This window comes from Ambystoma mexicanum, chromosome 11 (assembly GCF_040938575.1).
Source record: "Ambystoma mexicanum isolate Mex_15411 chromosome 11, UKY_AmexF1_1, whole genome shotgun sequence".
Classification (NCBI taxonomy): domain Eukaryota; kingdom Metazoa; phylum Chordata; class Amphibia; order Caudata; family Ambystomatidae; genus Ambystoma; species Ambystoma mexicanum.
The window spans coordinates 1402142324-1402164555 of record NC_090934.1 but is presented as its reverse complement, the minus strand read 5'-3'; the positions used below and the strand labels follow the sequence as shown (position 1 = coordinate 1402164555).

Sequence of the window (22232 nt, the reverse complement as noted above, 5' to 3'; positions counted from 1 at the left end):
GGGTGAGGGGGCCATGGGGCATGGTGTTTGGTTGGGGGTGGGAGCCATGGGGCATAGTGTTTGGTTGGGGGAGAGGGGGCCATGGGGCATGGTGTTTGGTTGGGGGTGAGGGGGCCATGGGGCATAGTGTTTGGTTGGGGGTGAGGGGGCCATGGGGCATGGTGTTTGGTTGGGGGTGAGGGGGCCATGGGGCATGGTGTTTGGATGGGGGTGGGAGCCATGGGGCATAGTGTTTGGTTGGGGGTGAGGGGGCCATAGGGCATAGTGTTTGCTTGGGGGGTGAGGGACAGGGGGCATAGTGTTTGGTTGGGGGTGGGAGCCATGGGGCATAGTGTTTGGTTGGGGGTGAGGGGGCCATGGGGCATAGTGTTTGTTTGGGGGTGAGGGACAGGGGGCCTAGTGTTTGCTTGGGGGGTGAGGGACAGGGGGCATAATGTTTGGTTGGGGGTGGGAGCCATGGGGCATAGTGTTTGGTTGGGGGTGAGGGACAGGCGGCATAGTGTTTGGTTGGGGGTGGGAGCCATGGGGCATAGTGTTTGGTTGGGGGTGAGGGACAGGGGGCATAGTGTTTGCTTGAGGCGTGGGGGCCATGGGGCATAGTGTTTGGTTGGGGGTGAGGGGGCCATGGGGCATTGTGTTTGGTGGGGGGGTGGGGGACAGGGGGCATACTGTTTGCTTGGGGGGGGTGAGGGACAGGGGGCATAGTGTTTGGTTGGGGGTGGCAGCCATGGGGCATAGTGTTTGGTTGGGGGTGAGGGGGCCATGAGGCATAGTGTTTGGTTGGGGGTGGGAGCCATTGGGCATAGTGTTTGGTTGGGGGTGATGGGGCCATGGGGCATAGTGTTTGGTTGGGGGTTGAGGGAGCCATGGGGCATAGTGTTTGGTTGGGGGTGGTGAGGGGGTCATGGGGCATAGTGTTTGGTTGGGGGTGGGAGCCATGGGGCATAGTGTTTGGTTGGGGGTGAGGGGGCCATGGGGCATAGTGTTTGGTTGGGGGTGAGGGGGCCATGGGGCATAGTGTTTGCTTGGGGGGTGAGGGACAGGGGGCATAGTGTTTGGTTGGGGGTGGGAGCCATGGGGTATAGTGTTTGGTTGGGGGTGAGGGGGCCATGGGGCATAGTGTTTGGTTGGGGGTGGGAGCCATGGAGCATAGTGTTTGGTTGGGGGTGAGGGACAGGGGGCATAGTGTTTGGTTGGGGGTGGGAGCCATGGGGCATAGTGTTTGGTTGGGGGTGAGGGGGCCATGGGGCCTAGTGTTTGGTTGGGGGTGAGGGACAGGGGGCATAGTGTTTGCTTGGGGGGTGAGGGACAGGGGGCATAGTGTTTGGTTGGGGGTGGGAGCCATGGGGCATAGTGTTTGGTTGGGGGTGGGAGCCATGGGGCATAGTGTTTGGTTGGGGGTGAGGGGGCCATGGGGCATAGTGTTTGGTTGGGGGTGAGGGACAGGGGGCATAGTGTTTGCTTGGGGGGGTGAGGGACAGGGGGCATAGTGTTTTGGGGCATAGTGTTTGGTTGGGGGTGAGGGGGCCATGGGGCATAGTGTTTGGTTGGGGGTGGGAGCCATTGGGCATAGTGTTTGGTTGGGGGTGATGGGGCCATGGGGCATAGTGTTTGGTTGCGGATTGAGGGAGCCATGGGGCATAGTGTTTGGTAGGGGGTGAGGGGGCCATGGGGCATAGTGTTTGGTTGGGGGTGAGGGGGCCATGGGGCATAGTGTTTGGTTGGGGGTGAGGGACAGGGGGCATAGTGTTTGCTTGAGGCGTGGGGGCCTTGGGGCATAGTGTTTGGTTGGGGGTGAGGGGGCCATGGGGCAGAGTGTTTGGTGGGGGGTGAGGGACAGGGGGCATAGTGTTTGCTTGGGGGGTGAGGGACAGGGGGCATAGTGTTTGCTTGGGGGTGGCAGCCATGGGGCATAGTGTTTGGTTGGGGGTGATGGGGCCATGGGGCATAGTGTTTGGTTGGGGGTGGGAGCCATTGGGCATAGTGTTTGGTTGGGGGTGATGGGGCCATGGGGCATAGTGTTTGGTTGGGGGTGAGGGGGCCATGGGGCATAGTGTTTGGTTGCGGGTGAGGGGGCCATGGGGCATAGTGTTTGGTTGGGGGTGGGAGCCATAGGGCATAGAGTTGCACTCCAAGAGTGAACTCAATAATAAAGCTAAAACAGGCACAGTTAGGAGATGTACATCCTTTGCTTTTTTGAGGAAACCTGACTCAACGAAGGCCATACTCCTCTTGGGTAACCCAAACAGCAAACTATAGTTGTCAAAATAACGGAATGTCCAATCAAGGGTCAATATAATATATATAATTTAATTAAACAGACGATTTACAATAACTAAATCGAAATAAATGATAACAATGGAAAATGTGTAGTACAAAATGTAAGTTTGAAATGCAATAAAAATCGTTACCCCTCAAAAACATATTCTTTTTCCATGTGTTTAATACAAATTGGGGGTTGAAAAAGCCTCCTGACATGTCCCGCCTACTGCCCCGCCCACTTTTACTTTTCGGCCCACTATAGCCCTCATGTAAGGTACTTTCGGCCCTCTGTCAAAATCAGTTGTGCACCCCTGGTCTATGCATACTCTCGCCAAATGTCTTCACTCCTATGGATCTGGCCTCTGCGCTTATGTCAACGGTGGGTAAATCCTACTATGCCTGGTGCTAAGATGGATTTCCAAAATCAGCCTGGTGGGAGGGTTTTGGGAGGCTTCCCTGTTATGGTGAACCGGGAAGACCCTGAGAGTTTTGCCAAAACCCAATCAAGGTGAGGTAGCTGAGCATTCAAGGCTTAGCCTCAGTAAAGTGTGAGTAGTCTAGGGCTACATGGGTGCACACATAGCAACAGGGTAATTTCCAGTTAGACAGTAAGTATATCAAAATAGAATTATTTATTAGGCCTTTAGTTACACACAAAGCATATAGAAATCATAGGTGAGTACCATTATAAAAATCCTTATAAAGCATAGACACATATTTACCATTAGGCGAGCAGAAATGCATTTGGACCAACCAGTGCATGTGAGTAGTCAGATGCAAGGAAAATAGGAAGAACCTGTCAGAATCAACACAATAACAGTTTCCCTACATTTGGTGAAGTCCAACCCTAAGATGGTTTGGGGCCTTGTGCCCAAAAGCCACGCGTTCCAAAGTATAACTTCCTCAGGTTAGTTTATCTCAAAGTAATGCAGTGTGTTGTGGTGGTGATTATAGCAAAGTTAGATAGAAAGTTCAGTAAACGTCAGGTAAGTACTCAACTCAATCCAACTAGAATAAGCCTAGGGAAGAATACTTAACCAAAGTTCCATCATCAAAGGCCAAGTCAGAGTGAGTTTACAGTCACAACTTTAAGGCCTGGGCATCCCTATGGGAGACAGGGGGCAAAAGCAACAGATATGTAGACTTACCCCCTTCCATCATCTGGATACTGTGAGAAACCAGAGGGTGTCTCACCTGCTACTCCCCAGGGATCTCCCTCTCAGGTGGCCAGGTCACAGCCATCCCCTTTGGATGCAGAGTCTGGGAGTGGACCAGTGCTGGAGGATCACCTGGGTGAAGGGTCTTCAGGGAGTGGGGTTGAGGCAGCCAATGGTGAAACGCAGCATCCCCCCCTTTTTGTTCATCTAACCCATCCTATTGTTTAGGATTCACTGAGGTCTCAACCCCCACCCCCTTTTTACACAAACACTGGGCTGAGAAGAGGGTGACTGAGAGTAACAGGACTAACTCTCATACATCGATCTGGACATGTCCCGTTAATCGGGTCAGGCAAAGTCAGGCTCTTGACTTTAAGTGCATACAGCTGATACCAATTAGCTCTCCTCACACTCATAAAAGGCAGAACCTAGAGAAGCACTTGGAGCAAGGCGGAACATGAGTACGAGCAGCAATTCTGGGGTGAAGGCAAAGTTACTGGAGGAGAGCGACGTTCCAAGGACAAGAGCAACGGGTCGAAAACCCCATGAGTTCCTTCCTGGAGGTTGTTGACTCTGACATGGTGTGAAAAACACATGGAGAAGGCCAGATCCCAAATCAGATGGCTGCATTGTGTTTCAAGCACACCTGCAACCTTCCTGGGTGAACGGCAGAGTTGGGGAGGCGAGGCCAAGCCTATGGTACTAACATTGACTTGTGAATTGGAAATCGGAAAAACAACAAAGAAACATACACAGCCGGTTAGTTGGCAAGCGACCTGGAGAACGGTGTGTGTTAAATGAAGTTTGAAGTGGCAATATTATATTGCAAGTGAAGGCTGCACGCGTGTGGATGAGACGCGAAGAAAGGCAGACCTGTGAATGAACTTTGAAGCGAGGACAGCTGTGAAATCAACGATACTGAGTAACGAAGTGGTCCGGCAAAAGGAAATTGCCCACTCGAAAGTCTCTGTGAAAGGTACATTGTTTGTAATAATAAAGCGAACGAACTGCAAAAGTGAAATACGCAAAATTAATACAGACAGAGGGGAGAGCGACAGTTGAAACCTTGAACTTTTAGTCGAAGTGGTCCTGCGCAGGTCTGTAAAGAAAGCCATGCCCATTGGAAAGTCTTCTACATCCGAAAGTGGTCTGAGCCCGACTGAGGGAGACCCGAAGTGTAATAGGCTTTGGCAAGGGAGTCCCCTTGTAAGTCTTGTTGAACTTTGTTCTAGAAAGATCTGAGCCCGACAGAGGGGATCCAAGTGAACTGAGTTTTGAAGAGGTCTGAGCCCAACATAGGGGGGCCTACATTAACTTTTTGTTGAACCATTATTTGGAAGTCTGAAAAGAGAGACTTGAACGTGAAAGGCCCGGCGGGCCACGATCCACGTTTTGGAGCTGTTTCTTGTGTTGAATAGTCGAGCCAGAGTGTGTCATCCTGCCTCAGAGACCGCCTTACTCTGTGTGGTCTAACGTGAGGAAGAGAGCTGATTCATCCACATTTATTCTTTTGAACCCTGATTCTTTCTTTATATACATTTCACCTTTATACACTTTCTGTACAAGAGATAGGGCAGGCATTAGGTTTTTGTTAGCATAGGCCATTTTGATTTGTCAGACTCCACTTTGACTGTTTTATTTAACGCTTGATGGTCGAGACTACTCCCATCTTAGTTATTGGGCAAAGTATGAGTTTTTCCAACCCCAGAAACTTCAATAAAGTTTTTACAAATTGTACCTATTGTGTCAGTGTCATACTTCTGATACCATGGCTCCCCTACAATGCTCCGGATTCCACTTGTTGAAGGTTTACAGACTTTGTTCCAGGCCCTTTGTTCTGTTCTTGTTCCCACTGTGAGGGTCACGTAGACGTTCTCAGGATTTGTTTCTCTGGATTTTGTTTCAGTCAGTTTCGTTGCACAGGAATCGATTCCATGCAGGTTCTAGCTGAAGAACCTCATGCAGATAAGGGAAGACTTCTGGAGGAGAGACGGCCAACGGGCCCCTCTGGGACATGAAGAAGACAAGATCCAATGAAGGTCTCCATGATCAGGTGCTGACAGTTGATCGTACAGCGATGGACGCAGGAAGAGCTCCAGCACAGATTCCCTTGAAGTGAGAAGGCTGTAAATGTGTTGACAGGTGACATGTGGCACAATCTGAAGATCTGCAAAGTTCAAAGGTTTTACTCAGAATAATAACTGCTGCAGTGAGGTTTTCTTGGATAGAGCGGGTCAGTCCAACGGTTGGTCCAGGGACTCTTCCGAAGGCTCAGCAGGTACGGATCCTCGAGCAGGCATCAACACTGGTTATTTCCACTGGTCTAGGGGCCGATCATAAGCAAAGGCATTCTTGAGATCAGGACACAGAAGCAAGGCTTCACTGGGACAACACTGAAGCCGATGTTCGTCAGCTGCAGAGGTCATCTTCGGGTTATCAGTGGGCAGCTCTTCTTCGTAGACGTCTTGGCTCCAAGGGTGATCTGATGAACAGTAGCAGGAGCTCTCCTTTTATTCAAGAGTCAGGCTAGGAGCAAGCCCACCAATGCTAAGGATTTACACCATACAAACAACCTGAGGTTGTCCAAATCTGTTTGTTTTTGTATGTGCACACTGAGGCCTACGGGTAATGTAGCGTGTTATAAGTACAAATAAACATAAATATGGTCCTCACATGTCCATTTTTGGTTATCACATCTGGCCGCCGACATACTTTCAGTCAATAGAGTTTGTGGATTGGGACTAGAGAGTCTGAGCCACTTCCTTTGGCTCACACACACACAAAACCCCTTTCCTCACGAAAGCAGCAGCTTTCCCTGTATAAGGGATTTCCATATATGGCATCCCCTGGCCTCAGAAGGCAGGAAGAAGGATAAACAACAATATGGCCGAAGAACAAGTGAAAAATCTCAAGGCACATCCATTTTAGGGTGCAAGCCATCTTATAGTAGCCATTTGCATTATTTGCACCAATAAAATCTCACAAAAAAGGTACAAATATGACAGCTGCCACCAGCTCGTCTTAGGCACATATAAAAAGTATCTAAAAACCAATAATATTTCAAACGTTGTAAGGATGCAGAGTATGATAACTGCACGTCACTGTAAGGTATTGTGTGCAATACAAGAATTCATAAAGGGTGGCATAGGACCTCATTCTGAGTGTGATGGTCTGGAAACAAGGGTGCCGGTAATCTTACTGGCACCCTTGTTTCCAGACCGCCACACTACAAGTCTACCTGCAGGGGCCACTGCGCCTGGCAGGGTCAGACCTGCCGGGCACAACGGCCCCTGCAGGCAGACCTTTCACGGAAGCACTGGCACCTTCCGTCTCCCCACTCCCATGGAGTCTTATGGGACTCCACGGGAATGGGAAGTTATCAGATCTGCTGTCTGACTTCCTGCGCCACCGGGACTTGTAATGTCCCGGTGGCACCGGGAAGTCAGGTTGCGGATTCAGTGTTTCCGGGTCGGAGGCAACCCGCCGGTGTCCCCGGCGGGTTACAGCAGACCTCGGATTGATGCCCATAGTCTCTCAGTACTGACACTATTAGTGACTAGTCAGTTTCCCCACACCAATGAGCAAAACAGGCAAAGGAAGTAAAGCAAAAAGGCTTTATTGACCTCCAAAAGTCAGGACAGGTTCAAAACAAGCTAAATTATGCAGTCCCATAGAACTCTATGTGAAAGGTGCAAAAAGAAAATCACCTGGGTACAATTTCTAGCACTTTCCCAAATGCCTCTGCTGACTGTATTACTGCCATGCCTAAGTAGAAAGGATGTGGATGAATGTGAATAGGTGAACATGTAATGGCTCCAAAGCAGAGGTAATGATTTGCCGTCCATGCAACAACCTTTGGAATGCTATGGTCTTGCCAATAGCTCTTGGGCTGGTGCCTATGCCAGGGAAGGTAGTGCAGAACCTAAAAGTGTCCATACACATATATCCCTCACTAGATACACAAATAAATAAATAACGTGAGACATTGATGCTTTACTCAGATTAAAAACCTGAGGGGATGCCTTCCATTTTTCCTATTTTGGCTCGCAGGGTTTCAATTGCCAATGCATCCATAGCAGCCTGTTTGCACTATTGTAGTCTTTTAATATTGTCACATGAAATATATCATAGTTAAGCTGCAATGGGTGCACAATTCTGCAGCTAAACTGTTGTCAAACAACCCAGAAGGTTGCATGCCTCGTCTGCTTGGAAAGAACCACATTGGTTTTGACAGGCAAGCATGTGAAAATGAACTCTCTCTGCTTTGTATTTGAAGCTTACCATTTAAGAACACCTTACTTGAGCAGAAACACATTTCCAAAATTAAATCCGTCTTGTCAACTTTAGTCCCCTAACCATCCTTTGTGTATTGCATCCAAAATGAGGCTTCAGTGCCTTCTCTGTCCACACGGCCACTTTGTAAAATGCCCTTCTTTCACTCAGAAAAAATACAGAGTGCCATTTTGGTTCCAGGAAGACATTAAAAACGTGTCGCCTCTCTTACTAGGGGATGACAACATGTGCATTGGTCACGTCTTGCCCACGCATCTGTAGAGCCCTTTTGGAAATCCAAAATTCCACTGTGACGAATCTAGGGTATTAACCCCTTCTCCCTTAGGGGGAGCCATCCATTTTCAGGCTAGTGAGGGGAGCCCGCTTGGCCAAAACTTCCCTAGTGGTTTGCGTAAGTGGGACCTCACTGGGAGTGACTCCCCTCTCGGAGACAAGGACTCCCATTCCAATAAGGAACTCTCTGCCTGAAGCACGCTTTCTGTCTGCATAGGAATTGGAAAGACTGTTGTTTATTCCGGTTTGAATACTTCTGTTTGGAATTCACAGAATAGTGACATTCCTTCAATTCTTTGGTTTCAGGTAATGCTGGATCTCGCCTGAACTCCATAGTTAAGAACAGCAGCACACCCATTTTATTTGTGATACTATTTTTGATTCAGCGAATAGTGACATTCCTTCAATTCTTTGGTTTCAGGTAATGCTGGATCTCGCCTGAACTCCATAGTTAAGAACAGCAGCACACCCATTTTATTTGTGATACTATTTTTGATTCAGCGAATAGTGACATTCCTTCAATTCTTTGGTTTCAGGTAATGCTGGATCTCGCCTGAGCTCCATAGTTAAGAACAGCAGCACACCCATTTTATTTGTGATACTATTTTTGATTCAGCGAATAGTGACATTCCTTCAATTCTTTGGTTTCAGGTAATGCTGGATCTCGCCTGAACTCCATAGTTAAGAACAGCAGCACACCCATTTTATTTGTGATACTATTTTTGATTCAGCGAATAGTGACATTTCTTCCCACTCTTTGGCTTCATGTAACGCTAGATCTCGCCTCAACTCCACAGTTAAAGAACAGCAACACACTCCTTTTATTTCAGATGATGTACATAAAACCAAGAGGAACTTTGAATCAGAGAGGAGGATGAATCCTATGCAGAGGCTCTGAAGAATAGACGTCTTGGAGGATGGAGCCACGCTAGACCACAGAGCCAGCGTTAGCATGCAGAGTGACCGAGTCGCTCCGAAGACACCGGAAGGCTGGCATCATAACTGACTGAAAAGCCATGGTCGGGAAAGAGAAGGGGACGGAGAAGCAATTGTCTCATCTGGTGGCGCAACTACAAGGAAGTTGAGGTGGGCCTGTGGCCTGGTTACTGACGCTGAGACCAGACTGCCAAAGAGAGCCTGTATCCCTATGCTCTGCACAGGAAGTACATTTGCATCTGAGGCGAGAGACCGAACAGGAACGAACGCTCCAGATGAGAGAATGCAAATGAGCTGTACAAACATTGATAATCTACGCTGGGGAAGCTGACAAGGTTACGGGAGCCTGAGAAACCCAAGCAGAGAGAAGGCATGCCTCTCAGAGGGCCTGCGTAATTAAGAGACTGTCAAAGCTGGGGAAGTCGGCAAGATTACGGGAGCCCGATAAACCTGAGGAGAGAGAAAGCTAGCCAGGGATGGACTGGGAACCAAAAGAGGTCCTGGAAATAAAGTTCAAAGTGGCCCCATATGACACATTTTCAGCAAGCCCAATGCTTTTCCTATGAGAACATTTAGAAATACCACATAAAAGAGGCCCAGGGTGCAAAGGCCCACCGGGAAATCTCCAGAGTTCCCTATAGGCCAGTCCACCCCAGAAGCTAGCCTATCAGAGGGCCATAGGCTGCAGAGAGCCCAGATAAACAAAGAGACTATCAGGGTGGGCAAAGCTGGCAAGGTGTTGGTAGCCTGAACAACCAGAATGGGCTGACCCCCCTATTTAAAGCAAGTTGCAACAAAGTGAAAAGAAAACAGAAGGACTTTGGGGAGTCCTGAAAAACAAATAGACTCTAACATTCGGGTCTGGGGAGCCATGAGGGTTTCAGGAACTGAGAAAACCTGAATGAGCTAAGGCCCCATCGAGACCAAGAGGAAGTAAGCCTGTCAGAGGGCCAGAGGACTTTGGGGAGCTCGAGAATCATGCATTTTAATAAAGAGAACTGTAGAGAAAGAGAAACTGGAGGGTTTCAGGTATCTAGTCAAATTAGGAGAAATTGCATGAAAAAAACATTTTTTCTCAAGAAGAGAAAACCATATGGAAAATATTAATATTTAGCAAACAGCACCTGTAGAGGGGTTGTGAATTGTGTTTTGAGACAGTGATAAACTAAGTAAATCTATGGGAAGGAGATCCTTGTAAACCGTGTTTTGAGATATTGATGAACTTTAGGAACCTGCTGGAAAGAGAACCACTTGATTGGGTCAGGTAGAAGCCGAAGACAGCGGCTATCGCTCTGGCCTTCTTCCTTTTATTATATTGTTTCTAAAGTGGCAGGGACTAGTTAGCTATAATGCTATAGACAAAGGACTATTTCTTTTGGGCACCCTTAGTTTTTCTTTTCTTAGGTAGGTAACTTCCCTCATAGCAGTAGGATTAGATAGGCGTTTTCTTTTTTTTTCATTTAAATAAACCCTCTTCAAAAATGGCACACCTTAGTCTGAGTCCTTCTGGTTCCCCACATTTGGTGTCAGCGGTGGGATATGGACAACCTGACACAGAGTTGGTCCACAAGATAGAGTCCATTAACCTGATATGTAAGTTAATATCTGAGAGGGAGTCAGCCCACTTCCCCGTAGAGTTAGAACCCCAAAAACCCGCGTAGCCAGACTCCTGTAGTCACCCAAATAACTACGGAAGTAGGTTGGGCCTCACCTTCCAACACTTAACTTCCAAAGCCATCCTATATGTTAAGAAGAACATAGAGGGGAATAATGATCAGGTCTTTCATCCATGTGACCAGTGGATACCTGGGACAGACAAAATTATTCTTAGTCTAGGGCTTCACATAGACATTCCTCCAGGATTTTGGGTCTATGTAACCATGCTTGCAAAACTTTGGCAGAAAGCCTTGTTAGTAGTTTTTGCCCCTTTCCCCTTTGAAGGTGATTTCCAACTCATCCTCCTAAACTACTCTCCCAAACCCATCGAAATTCAGAGAGAGGAGTTGGTGGTGTATTTTCAGTATGAGGCCCTGATGCAAGATCCATCAAATCAGGAGACCGGGGAAAGTAGTGTAGGTAGTCCTGTGAGACAGGACCTTAGGGCAAAATCCCCCACATTCTTTTTACTCCCACTGAGTTGGAGAGTGACTTATAGCCTAACGGAATCCAGATAGAACTTACCACCTCTCTAGAGAACATGGAGGCCTCTGATCATCAAAGGCCCTGCGAACCCTCCTCCACTTTAGAGAGAAAAAACCCTGAGAGTCCTGCATCCATGTCCTCTCTCTCTTCCCACCAAAATAATTTTTCTGCTGAAAGTCAAGGAGATGAAGAACGACTTAACCCTGAGGATGTAACATACTAAACAGAGGGTCCTGATACATACATTGGGGAGATAATTCAGGAAGAGATTCCCAGAGACACTGAACCCTCTAGTGGTACTCCAGATGGAGAAATTATGGGAGATTATGAAATGCCACATCTGTCCCTACCTCCCTCCAAGGGACACCCATGTTATCTGCGGGAAATTCAGACATCTCAAAAGATGCTGTCACCTAAATTTGAGGTCTCCTCTCACATCGGCACCAACAAAAAGGCTCAGAGATGACTCAGTATAGCAGAACAGGAAATCCTGAGATATCTTTTGCCACTGTATTATACACATGTGATAAAACCTACACCTTTGAAAAAGAAAGGTACCTCTAAGTCTCTGCCTAAAAGTAGGAAGCCCTAAAAAAACCTAAAATAAATACCCATATGTGGGAAACAAACCACCTAGAGCATCACCGCTACCATACAACATCAGAAAGTTTGGGCTTATCTTGACAATGTGAGTAAGGGCTGTTCCATAGACCTGCGACTAATACCCTCAGGAGGGGAAGACTCACCGAAGAGGGCAGTACAATGTATTAATGGACATACAAGAAATTAAACCCTTAACTCAAGTATGTGTGACCAATTTAGGGTAAAATTTGCATGTAGAGGTGGCAGCCATCCCTAACCTACCCGAAGATTTGATCCTAATTAGTAAAATACCATAATTCCATCAGTGGATGGTTCAGATTACTCAGGGGATTTCTCAGAAAAACCGAGACCATGGTTCAATTTCACCAATAGAAGAAATCGGGGGAAACCTACTCCCTGTTGTCATCATGGGAGTAATTCCCAGAGGAACTCTTAAGTAGCCCTTATGACTGGCGGAGAAGTATCATAACTCGAGTGATAGCCACCCCAGGATGGGAGAGCCAGGACTTACGGGAAAGGGGTATGTGACGAATCTGGGGCATTTGTCCCTTCTCCCCTAGGGGGTAGCCCCCCTTTTTGGAAACTAGGGAGGGGAGCCCACTCAGCCAAACCCTCCCTGGAGGTTTGGGTAAGTGGGAACTCACTGGGAGTGACTTCACTCTCAGAGACAAGGACTCTCATTCCAATAAGGAACTCCCTTCCTGGAACACACTTTCTGCTTACATGGGAAGTGGAAAGACTTTTGTTACTTCTGTTTGGAATACTTCTATTTTGATTAAACCAAATAGTGACATTCCTTCAATCTCTCTGGTTTCAGGTAATGCTGGCTCTTGCCTGAACTACACAGTCAAAGAACAGCAACACACCCCTTTTATTTCAGATTATAATTTACTCCCTACCTTCCCCCACAGAACCATCACATCCTTGATACTCACAAGAATTGACTTTGCAAACAGCCTCTACATAGGAATGCCGGAAAGACTTACCAAGAAACTCCAAAGGGTGCAAAATACAGCAGCCAGGATCCTATTATGTCCTATTTAGTCCTCTTAAGACTAAAGAGAAGAGACCACATCACTCCAGCACTGAAAAACCTAAACTGTTTACCAGTACAAAAACTCATCAAATTCGAAGAACTCTGCATTGCCCACAAGGCCTTGCACAGTCAAGGAGCAGAATTCTTCCAAGACAAGATTAGACGGTACCGTCCAAGAAGGCAACTAAGATCCAGCTACGACCTACAAATAGCGGCAAAACATTGCAAAAAAAGGGAATTCTGCAGAACAGCGTTTTCACGTCTAATTGCCAACATCTGGAACAACATGCCCAAAGAAATTAAAATCACAGAAGACTACATCACCTTTAGGAAAACGCTAAAAACCTGCTATTCAGCAGACAATGACAACCTCGAAGGGACACCAACAACAACAACACCACAGACAAACAACCTGAGAGGAGACTAGATGGGCCAAATAACACAAACAGGAACCTGGCTAGATACTGTCAAGTGGCAACTAAAGAGCTACGCCGATGGCTCCAACAAACTGACCGACTTACTAAACCATTTTCCCCTTCCTGCTCCTCCAACATAACTGACGCCACTAAACCAGACCTTGGAGTAGCCACACTACTTATAAACAAAAAGAATCAATGCTATGTTCACACCCAGCATTTCTATATGCTGATGCGCACATATGGTGAACCACCCACATAGTCCACAAAAGCATCAACAACGCAACTGGACACCAGATTAACTTACTGCCATTGCCACCCGTGACACTGGATCCCTTATGGACACTATCTAACCAGCACAAACAACCTAACCCACCATAACCCACAGAAAACACTAACACCAACATAAAACACTATGTGAGAAAAGTGAGGGTATTCTCCCCAGCAGACCTCGAGAATCCCTTATTCATGTGTCCAGGGAAGGGCTGGCACTCTCAGATCCCAACCTTGGGGGTGGAAGAGCGAGGGAGGATCACCTGGGTAGGGGAGCCCGGGGTTATGTTCAGGGGAATGCCCCAGGTGAGATGCAGCACTATATCAGAGAAAGGGGCAAGGAAGATGAGGTCCTTGAGGCTTTAATGGACTGTATCAACTCGAACTCCCTTCCACCCAAAGAACCTCATTTTCGAGAATCCACCATCCCCTCCGCATCTGGTGAATCCATTAGACACCCTGTTGCACTTAGAAACCACATTCCCCAGAATACCTGCTTCCCTGTTTCCTACCTGAATACTCCCAGTCATTCTTCTTTATGTCCCTTTAATTATTCTTTCCTGAAAACCCAGTATACTGCATTGACAACACACTACCATTCCCACAACCCCCTCTGTTCAGGTCACAATAAGAACTCTGGTCATTTTCATTCAATCGACAACCCCTACCAATCTCACTCTTCCAAATTTACCCAAGTCCCTAGTACGAGGGCTATAATCCTGTATAACACCTTTTCTCCATCCTACCCTGTAGGATACTCAGGATCTCTACCGCCCTCTTTTTCCAACCTGAACACTTTCTTACATTGTGACAGACAATGGACAAATGCTAAAACTGTTAAGCTGACATTTCCCAACCCAAGAGTCAGGCAATTAACCAGAATCACACACACCTGGCCTCCCTTTCTCTTCCCCACAGGGACAAAAGGTAGAGCACAAGAGCGCAATACGAGCAAGGCAGAACGCACGTCAAGAGAGCTAACTCAACACGGCTGTTCAAGAGGAGGAGACGACGGTGCGAACTGAGAGGGTGACACGGGGAGAAGCGACCTTGCCCTTTCCAACTAAGGCCTGTGAAACATCCGCGGAAGGAATCGTAAAACCACGAACAATAGCCAGCGTGTGTTGCAGCAGATTTCAGCGGTACACAGGACCCTCCTCCATTGATAACCAAGCCGGGGAGAGATGCTTGTCTCTGTGGTACCAACCTTGACTCCAGAGAGAAGAAAGGCCAAACGGTTCATCACAGCAGTGAGTCGAGGAGGGAGCTGATAAGAAACTAAACTGTGTTGAATGAAAAGTAGCAAATGGCTAATTGAACTGTGAAAGTATACAGAACTATTGATACTAAAAGGGGGAAAATCAGCAATAGAGGAGTCAGGCACCACGTGGGTGCTCACTCAGGAAACTCTGGGCGAATATCCGATTGTTGAAACTACCATTACCAGAAGGCCTTGGGAAATGCGCAAAGGGGGATCAAAGTGGTCATACAGGGGTACAGTAAAATCCTCTGTTCCAATCTGCCCGCAAATCCCCATTAGTCAAATGCAGGTAGGATGGCATGCAAATCCCTGTTTTATATGCAAATAATTCCACGAATCAGGGCCTTAGTTGTCAAATGTGTCGGAATCTACATTAGTTGGTCTAATAGTCCAGACTCAAAACACAAAACACGTTCTTGACACGTTTTCCTGGAAATAAAAAATTACGTTAAGGCAGTGGGCCTCATCATGAGTTGGGCGGTAACGCCGGTGATATTACTGCCAGCGTTATTAGCCCTACCGCCAAACCCCCGGCGCTATTAACGATGGATCACGGGTTTGGCGGTAATGGAATTCCCCATTCCCCACTGAGCCCATTCGGGAATGCCCCATCCCCATTGGGCTCAATGGGGAATTTTCGTGCTCTTACCGCCGGCAGATTTCCCACCGGTGGTAATAGCGTGAATTTTCGGCGGATTTCCCCCCAGCTCAGAGCTGGGGAGAAATCCGCCGAAGCCCTGATTTGGCGGACCCTTAAATCCGGCAGTAATAGCGCGACCGCCGGATTTAAGGGTTACCGCCAAACTCGTGATGAGGCCAAATGTATTGGAGACACCTCAAAAACCACGTGGACAACCACGTCATATCAGATTGTTCGATTTGGATTCAGTATAAAGGCTTTGAACAGAATTTTTACTTTAAATATAAAGTTGCAAGTAAAACCATTGAATGTACCAGAGAGAGAATACAAATTCTGGCAAATCGTCGCTAATGCGCAGCATAGAATTTCATTGGTTCCTGTTGTAGCAATTAATAACATTTCAATGTGGCTTCTGATACATACTCTCCGATTGGTGATTTACGCATATTGTTGATTGACATCTGGAAATAGACATGAATTATCTATTTCGATAATGATATATTCACAAGACCGTTCCAATCATAACTCATCACTCATTAACATTTGGCCTTCACACCTCCCCACTCTGTGAACCATCACAGTGGATGATCATGGACACACAGTTCTATGATGAGCACACTCTGCCCAGTGAGATGGGTGTGATCCACCGTTCAAGGGACCAAGGAAACACCAGAAATCTGTGGGACACAATAGGACATGTATATATGGGGTGAAGGGGAAACAGAAAAAGGGTGGTGAGAATACATTTAATGTGAGTGTGTGCAATAGCGTAACACAAAACCAGGGACCATTGGACTGCACCAAGCCTGGAGCTGCCCGGAGCATCGCAGAGGTGCTCACAGGATTCACAAAGATTTGCTCAAGAGCAATGCTGAGATGTTCGATGCAACTCCACCTTTGCCCCTGTTTAAGGCTTTGAGTGTGGTATAAGGGTGCAGGCGCAAATCTGAGGCACTCCCTTCAGTGCATTTAATGTTTCCTGCCATGATGATGTTGAAGTACTATCAGGACTTTCAGCCTAATGCAGTGAGCTTCTCACAGGCAAGAAACAGGCTCGGGTGCAGATTGGGTTCTATCAAATCCCAGCTCCACCTCCACGAAACTGTAGGGGTGTTGAGTAGTGGAGAACATACAGTGTGGTAGGGATATGCAGCCCTGGTATTCATTACTAGAGGTACTGCCCCAATCAAAGAGGCAAAACTGCCCAGACTGCAGGAGAGTGACTCGTGCCACATCCTCCTCTGGTGTGGCTATGCTGGCACATCCAAGCATCAGGGAATATGCAAGTCCCCTTCATTGACAGGCAGCATTTTTGTTAGTTAAAGTGATCATTTGTTTATTGGCCTCATGGATTAAATCTTTCTTGCCTCCCAAGTCAGGTCTCTATGTTTTCCATGTACGTGAAAACATCTTGGCCCGGGAGGATAGCGCAGGGGCAAAGTGCTCGCCTTGTAAACAAGATAGAAACGAGCAACACAGGTTCGATCCCTGGGCACTTAGAAACCTCTGTGTATTAAGCGCCTTATAAATAACAATTCATATCATATCTTATAAGTTGGTGGGGAAGGAATGTATTATTGGCAGAGGATAATATAAGACCACATCAACTCTCCCTCCTGCCCTGAGAGTGGAGCCCTCCTACTGGGCTTTCTGGAAAATCCCTGAAAACCTCGTTGTTTGCCTAAACCACCCTCACACAATTACGCTGCGTAGCATGGCCTCTCTTACCACCTGCTCACTACCTACGGCCTTTTTTTTGTAATACCTGCAAGTAACTGTTTTTCTCTGTAACAGCGCCTCGACGCCTACGTGTTGCTGGGCGCCATGTAAATGAAATAAATAAATAGATAATGTGCTGAAAATGTGCGGGGGTGGGGGGCAGAAGTGAACAGGTAAACATGTCCGGACCCAGGTGACTGAATGCCTGTTTCGTTTCAGTGGAACTTCCCGTTACTGATGCTCGTCTGGAAAATGGCGCCCGCGCTGTGCTGTGGCAACACGCTGGTTATCAAACCCGCAGAGCAGACACCACTGACGTCACTCTACATTGGCTCATTAATCAAGGAGGTAAGGCTGCAAAGAGGACAAATATCATTTTATTTAACTTGTATAAAATAAGTTAATATCGCATTTCATGCCATTATCATGCGCTCCTGAAGCCTTTCTTTTTTTTGTAGGGAAACTGCGTATTTATTCTAAAAAGGAAAGACTGAATTTATGTCAAAACTATAGCTATAAGGCTTAGTTTTACGTAATTTGGAGGAAAAAAACAAAGAGGAAAAGTAAAGGGTCTTTTATTGCATGTTTACATATTGGACTTGAGGTCTTCTGTGTTTTGTGGCATTTGAGGTGGCCCGCATTTGTCCGCCATTAAGTGAGCCGCAGTCGTTATATCTGACGTGGTGACCTTGTAATGGGACACTGTAAATGAACCTGTGAATAAGTGGTAATAGCTGTCGCTCTGGGTGGCCATCTTGTAAGAGAGGTTTTGTTTCATTAGTTAACAGTATCCTGCATAGTACTTAGTTGACTTATTTGGATACTCTTAGGGCCTCACTACAACCCTGGGGGTTAGCCGTGCCCTTATTAAGGGCACGGCTGCCACCAGTAATGATTTTTTACCGGGTCCCAGAAAAGGGCAATAACCGGGTCATGCCGACCTTGTCGGACCCGGTAATTGCCCTTTTCTGGTACCTGGTACAAATTAATCCCCATTCCCATTTGAGCCCCATAGGGTTCAATGGGAATGGGGAGGATGCTAACAACGGGCCCATTAATGACGGGCCCGTTGTTAGCATCCTGGACTGCTAGCGAGACCCGCTAAGGACGCCTGGTCTGACCAGGCGTTCCTTAGCGGGTCCCGCAGCAGTCCTCGTAATAGGGCAGCCTGTAATGAACAGTGCCGGTCCCATACCGGCACCGTTCATTATGAGACCACCAGGGTCCTAATGAGGCCCGTAGTGTTTTAGAACCTTACTTGCTCCTTTTTCCCAGCCTTTAACTTTTATCCTGATGGTCTAGCGGCTATTTGTGCTTGCAACTTTAAACAACCTAGTTTTCCTTGTGTAGCTACCGCACTATGGCAGCCATTTTGTAATGAAATGTGTTGAAGCATGGGCATGGTAAACTGTACAGTAATTCTATTTTTAGTCTGTGATTATTTTTAATGGACGTTAATAAAATGATTATTATAGTTCTCTTGATTTTATTTTTAGGGTCAAGTGTGTGCTATGGCTCTATTTAGTATAATCGGAAAAGGCGGTTTGACTGTGTTTGTGAAACAAATGGCAGAGAGGAAAGCACACTGTCCTCATAGACAAGAGTCACAGAGCAGCAACCTCTACCTGATGCCCACAGTTTTTCAACACAATACAAGAAGACGTTGTTAGAGATTCTATTCGGCTCTTCTACATCTATAGCGGCCTACAGCTCACAAAATCTCCCTATCGGAAAGCAGGGGTGTTGCTAGGTCTGGAAAAGATCAGGGGCTAAGCTAATGTCTGGATTGGTGGGTCTTGGGGCTAGCTACAGCCTTTTGGTTGTAGCCACTGAGCTTCTATCCAGGACTACAATGAAAAGACCCGGGGCTATAGCCCCCTCAGCCCCCCCTAGCAACACCTCTGTCGAAAAGTCTAACTGCCCCTGAATGGTCATTTCTTTCCCTAGTTGGCGCAGGGCTGCCGCCTTTCTAGAGAACTAGGGGAAGAAATAACCATTCAGGGGCAGTTAGACTTTGCGATAGGGAGATTCAGTGAGACAGGAAAGCAAACAATCCCTAGTTCAGACATTTGTGATGGTGCTTGTGGTGCACTTTATTGTATAGTGTATGTGTGCATTATCATAATGTTGGTACTGGTTGTCGGTCTATCTGAATGTTATTTAGCTTGTTGGCGTTTAGTTATACTGAACTATTAAGATCTCAGTAACGTTTACTCTCTATTTGATCTTTCTTCTAGCTAGGACCAGTCCAACTCACAGTTGGCTTTGTGGGTCCAATATATCTGTAAATGAAGTATGTTATGCTAGGAATACAACTAATTCAGTAACGGTGCACAGAGTTGCTACAGGACCTACTTAGTGTGTGTTGGGTGCTTGCTGCATAGTTGAGTAGCTTATTGTGGGGAGTTAAACAGTACAGAGGAAAGCACATGAGTAGGCTGGACCAATAGTCAAATGTGCTGAGGACCGGAGGGAATATTAGAGTCTTGGCGCTGTTTGGGTGAGGTGCGGGTGGACCTTTCTGATATTAAGAAGCTGGCAGAGTGGCAGAGTGGCAGAGCAGCAGTAAAGTAGAAGGTTGTCTGATAGAACCTAATGAATAAGATGACTTGACACACAATGGAGATGAATAGAGTGAACACAGGTGGGCTCAGGTCTGAGTCTCGGGGACCCTCAGCGGAAGAGGAGTGAGGGAGGAAGTGGTGGAGTTCCAGGAGATGGAGAAGGAGTGGTCAGAAAGCTACAGGTTCACACATGTAAGAATGATCAGCTATAACTGTGCAAGATGTCATCCAAAGCAGAGAGGGCCTCATCACGGCCTTGGCGGCGTTCTGGCGATAATACCACTGGGATACCGCCAACACAAATAGCATTACAGCAACTCGATCTGGCGCTGTTAGCGCCAGTTCACGAGTAGCAGTATGGCTGTAAATCCCCATTCCCCAAATGGACCCAATAGTGCCACGCTAACAGCGCTGAACACGGGCTGGAAGTTGAGATTTTACCTCCTGCAAAAAGCTGGAGATAGAGCTCCAACTTTCCGCCTGACACATGATTGGGGCAACCCTTGAATGCAGTGGTAATCGCGTTACAGCCACATTTAAGGGCTACCACGGAACTCCTGATTTGGCCCCATTCCTTACGAATCTGTTAAAATAATACAGATTTGGATGCTCAATTTCACTATAGCCTTATAGACCGAGGGAGGGGTCATTATTTTGGGATAATGACCAACCATCAAATCACCTCGAACTATATGTTGGGGAAGGTCCATTATCCCAAGCGAAGATAACCTCTTCAGAGGTTTATAAGGCTATTAGCACATGGTGTAGTAGTAAAAGTATAATACATGTTTTGGAGTTTTGGTGGTGAAGAAAAAATGTTACTTTAATAGTGATCAAATTAAATAGACTAATCAAATGTGGTTTCATTTTGTAGTATTTAACTAAAAAGGTTGTCCTCATAAATTAAGTGTTTTAATTGTAAACTTAGTTAAACTGTGATGGGTTTGACATGAGCACGCATTAGGTGTCATATAAAAGTAAACCGTGTATCTATAAGAAAGTGAAAGCATATTCCAATGTTTTAGCTCTGGTGTGTTACAAAGGGATGTTGCAGTGAAAAAGTAGGTCATCCAAGAAAGGAAGTGTCTTGTTGAAACAAACCCTGCTTGGAAATTGTATTGTGGTTTCCCTGCCTTCTTTTGAAGTCCGACTCTTCAGAATGTAGTCAATACCTGTAGTTATTGACTGTGCTCTGAACCTTCTGATTGGCTGAGAGGTCAATAACATTCTCCATATAGCAATTCCAGATAAACCCACCATTCATGGAATTTCTACTTGGATCCTCACCCCCTGCACACCTCACAATTTAGGGTTTCTTTTCTCTTGCTTGAAATTAACTACCACCCATATCCTAAATGTCAAAATGTAATGAGAGGGGTAAAATGTTCACTGTAGATTGCAAGCAAGACATATAGAAAATGCAATTCTAGCATCTGACTTAACTGTTTTGTAGGCACTGGTTTAGTTTAGTTTATTTATTTATAGTGCGCACCCTGCCCCGGGGCATCTGGGCGCATGTTTAGAAGGCAGTTACAAGTTACAGTGTTAGGTAACACACATTATAAACATTATATACATATTTACATCGAAGATAAAACATTTGCAGCAGAAAGCAGAACAGACCACAGTATACAGTGTATGCTGTGAGCAGCCAAGAACATGCTACCAGTTGCCTAGATTACAGAGAGGTGGCCAAAGCATCCTGTTCATAGAGCCACAATTTGGTTTTATTTTTGAATGATTGGAAGGCAGAAACATTTCTGAGAGCATTAGGTAGAGAGATCCACAGCTTGGCCGCAAGGACTGGGAAGCTCGAGCCTTTGGCGGTCATCAGCTTGAAACTGGGAATAGCAAGAGTGTGCGCCTGAGCCGCGCACAGCGGTCTGGTAGCGGTGTGTTGTGTGAAGCGTGTGGACAAGTAGGCAGGTGCTGGGTATTCTGGGCTTTGTGAGTTAGGGTGAGTGCTTTAAGGGATATGCGATGATTAATGGGTAGCCAGTGCAGGTTGCGTCTGGTGTCTGAGGTGTGGTAGCGCCTCGGGACATTGAGAGCTGACCTAATGGCATGGTTCTGGGTGACCTGCAGTTTATCTCGATTTCTTTGACCCGTCCCTAGATATAGGGCATTGCAATAATCGATTTTTGACATAATGAGGGTTCTGGCAAGGATTAGGCAGTTGCCCGTTGTCAGGAAAGGACGGCACGCTGTGATCAGCTTACAGGTATAGGCCGACGCTGAAGTATCTGAATTGGTTTGTCTGTTGAGAGAGAGAGTGGAGTCTAGGTAAATACCAAGTGTTTTGGTGACATTAGTAACTTTGATAATGTTGCCATCGATAATGAAAGATTTGTATTGGGGTCAAGTTTAGCAAGTTTGGACTGAGAGCCTAGGATGAGTAACTCAGTTTTTTCATCATTAAGGCAGAGCCCATGATGAGCCATCCAAGCCTGGATGACAGTGTAGATTGCATTTAGTGCTTTAGCATCAGTTACATAGTCGCCTGTGATAGGGATGAGTATCTGCGTGTCATCCGCATAGTTAGTGTAGGAGACACCCAGATAGTCCAATATATCAAAGAGTGGTTTAGTAAATACATTATAAAGCGTAGGAGATACACAGGAGCCTTGGGGGACGCCACAAGGTACATGTGCCGGGTC

The 22232-nt window shown here is 46.6% G+C and overlaps 1 protein-coding gene across 2 annotated transcripts in view; it reads left to right on the top strand.

Annotated features, from left to right (window-relative positions):
* ALDH1A3 (aldehyde dehydrogenase 1 family member A3) overlaps nt 1-22232 on the top strand; it is a 205120-nt gene that overhangs the window by 85170 nt on the left and 97718 nt on the right. For both annotated transcript variants that reach the window (XM_069625028.1, XM_069625027.1), the window contains one exon: nt 17231-17359. In XM_069625028.1, the coding sequence (XP_069481129.1) occupies nt 17231-17359 (129 nt within the window). The remainder of the gene's footprint in view (nt 1-17230; nt 17360-22232) is intronic.